Here is a 1,374-nt window from a genome sequence, read left to right as displayed (position 1 = left end):
GCCTGACCTACAGATTTCATTTTGCAGCCCAGTCTTTCTAAAAATTGAGGACATTTCCATCTGTGGCATGGTCTGAAGCCTCCCATGTCAGAGGAACGTATCCAGAAGGCAGGCTAACCTGGGCCTTAGGCATGCTTTAGCCCATTTTGCAGTAAGGCAAATTAACTGTCCCTTCTCAGTGCAAGTATGGAACTTATCAGCCTAGTCCAGGAATACATCTGAAATGTAACATTCAGATTTAAAATTATCTCTTTTATTGGCACTATTGGCATGGTGGGTTGTTTTGTTTTGTTTTAAGTTTATATCCTTTGAAGGGAAGGGCTCAACAGAGCTGGAACCATTATCAAAACACATCGGAGGTGTGACTGTAGGAAGAACTGTTCAAGAAAATGTGTCAAGGTAGTAGTTTTCCCATTTCTTCACTCTGTTAATCGCTACCTTCCATTTGTTTGGGGTCATCTTCTCTATTCCTTTAATAATCAAGTCACTGAAGAGGATGCACCTATAGGAGTGGGTTGTCTCAACAGACTTCAGGGCAAAGTCCTTCCTGTTGTTTATAATAAACCATTTCAAAGAAGACCAAGCAACATCCATTGGAGACAGATAGCTGTAAGATGAAGGCGCGACAAGCAGCTCATGGCCATTGGCTCTAGCAATCTCAGGGCAACACTTAATGCCAGACATGTAGATCACTGGTGGAACTGGAGGCAGAGCTTCTGTCTCCTGCTCCTTGCCATCTTTTGCCTCAACATGTGTCAGCTGCCTTTTGTCTCTTGTCACAATTACACATTTCCCATAGGACATGGTCAGAGAATCACACAGCTCCTGGAAGACACTGTTGTGCTGATGGATGGGCAGTTCATCTCTTAACAGCACTTTGTACCTCCAGGGCACCCACCCTTGGCTGCTGCCAGCGTGAACGAGTGTCCATACTGGCCAGCGCAGGCTGGCCTCCTCGTCGATTTTTTCTCCTGTAATAAGACTTTCTGGAATATCTGTTTCCCCTAAAAAAACAGTGTTGAAACCATTAAGCTGCAGAGCCCTCAGAGCTCTTAAATACTGCAAGCACTGTTTCTTTGAAGCAGCATCAAAGCAGCCCCTGGAAATTACGTGCCTGAGAAGCAGGTTTGTGAAGCGCTGCATGTTGGCATCTCAAGGAACAGAGAGTTGGGGTAGGAAGCCGCTGAGCTCACAAAGAACCTGGTTGCCCTGGTGGCACCTGTGGTGTCACACTGTGGTCAGCCAGCAGCAGCCCTGGGGCTTCCAGGGGGCTGATCAGAAATAACCCAATCTTGGAAATCAGTGGTCCCATCAGGCTGAGGAGGATGCAACTTATCAGCGAGACTGGATCCAAACACCAAAGCCATGTGTATG

At 46.6% G+C, this 1,374-nt stretch overlaps 1 protein-coding gene across 1 annotated transcript; it reads right to left on the bottom strand.

Annotated features, from left to right (window-relative positions):
* Positions 1 to 381: 381 nt before the first annotated feature.
* LOC311430402 (protein FAM243B) lies at positions 382 to 1,158 on the bottom strand (the record flags this gene model as incomplete). Its single annotated transcript, XM_084506927.1, has 1 exon — positions 382 to 1,158. The coding sequence occupies exon 1, from the start codon at positions 1,141 to 1,143 to the stop codon at positions 382 to 384; it is 762 nt and encodes a 253-aa protein (XP_084363053.1). The 5' UTR covers positions 1,144 to 1,158.
* Positions 1,159 to 1,374: the final 216 nt, after the last annotated feature.

The sequence above is a fragment of the Aythya ferina genome (assembly GCF_964211825.1).
Source record: "Aythya ferina genome assembly, chromosome: 1".
NCBI lineage: Eukaryota > Metazoa > Chordata > Aves > Anseriformes > Anatidae > Aythya > Aythya ferina.
Note: the sequence above shows the minus strand (reverse complement) of the source record. Positions and strands in the feature narration are given on the sequence as shown.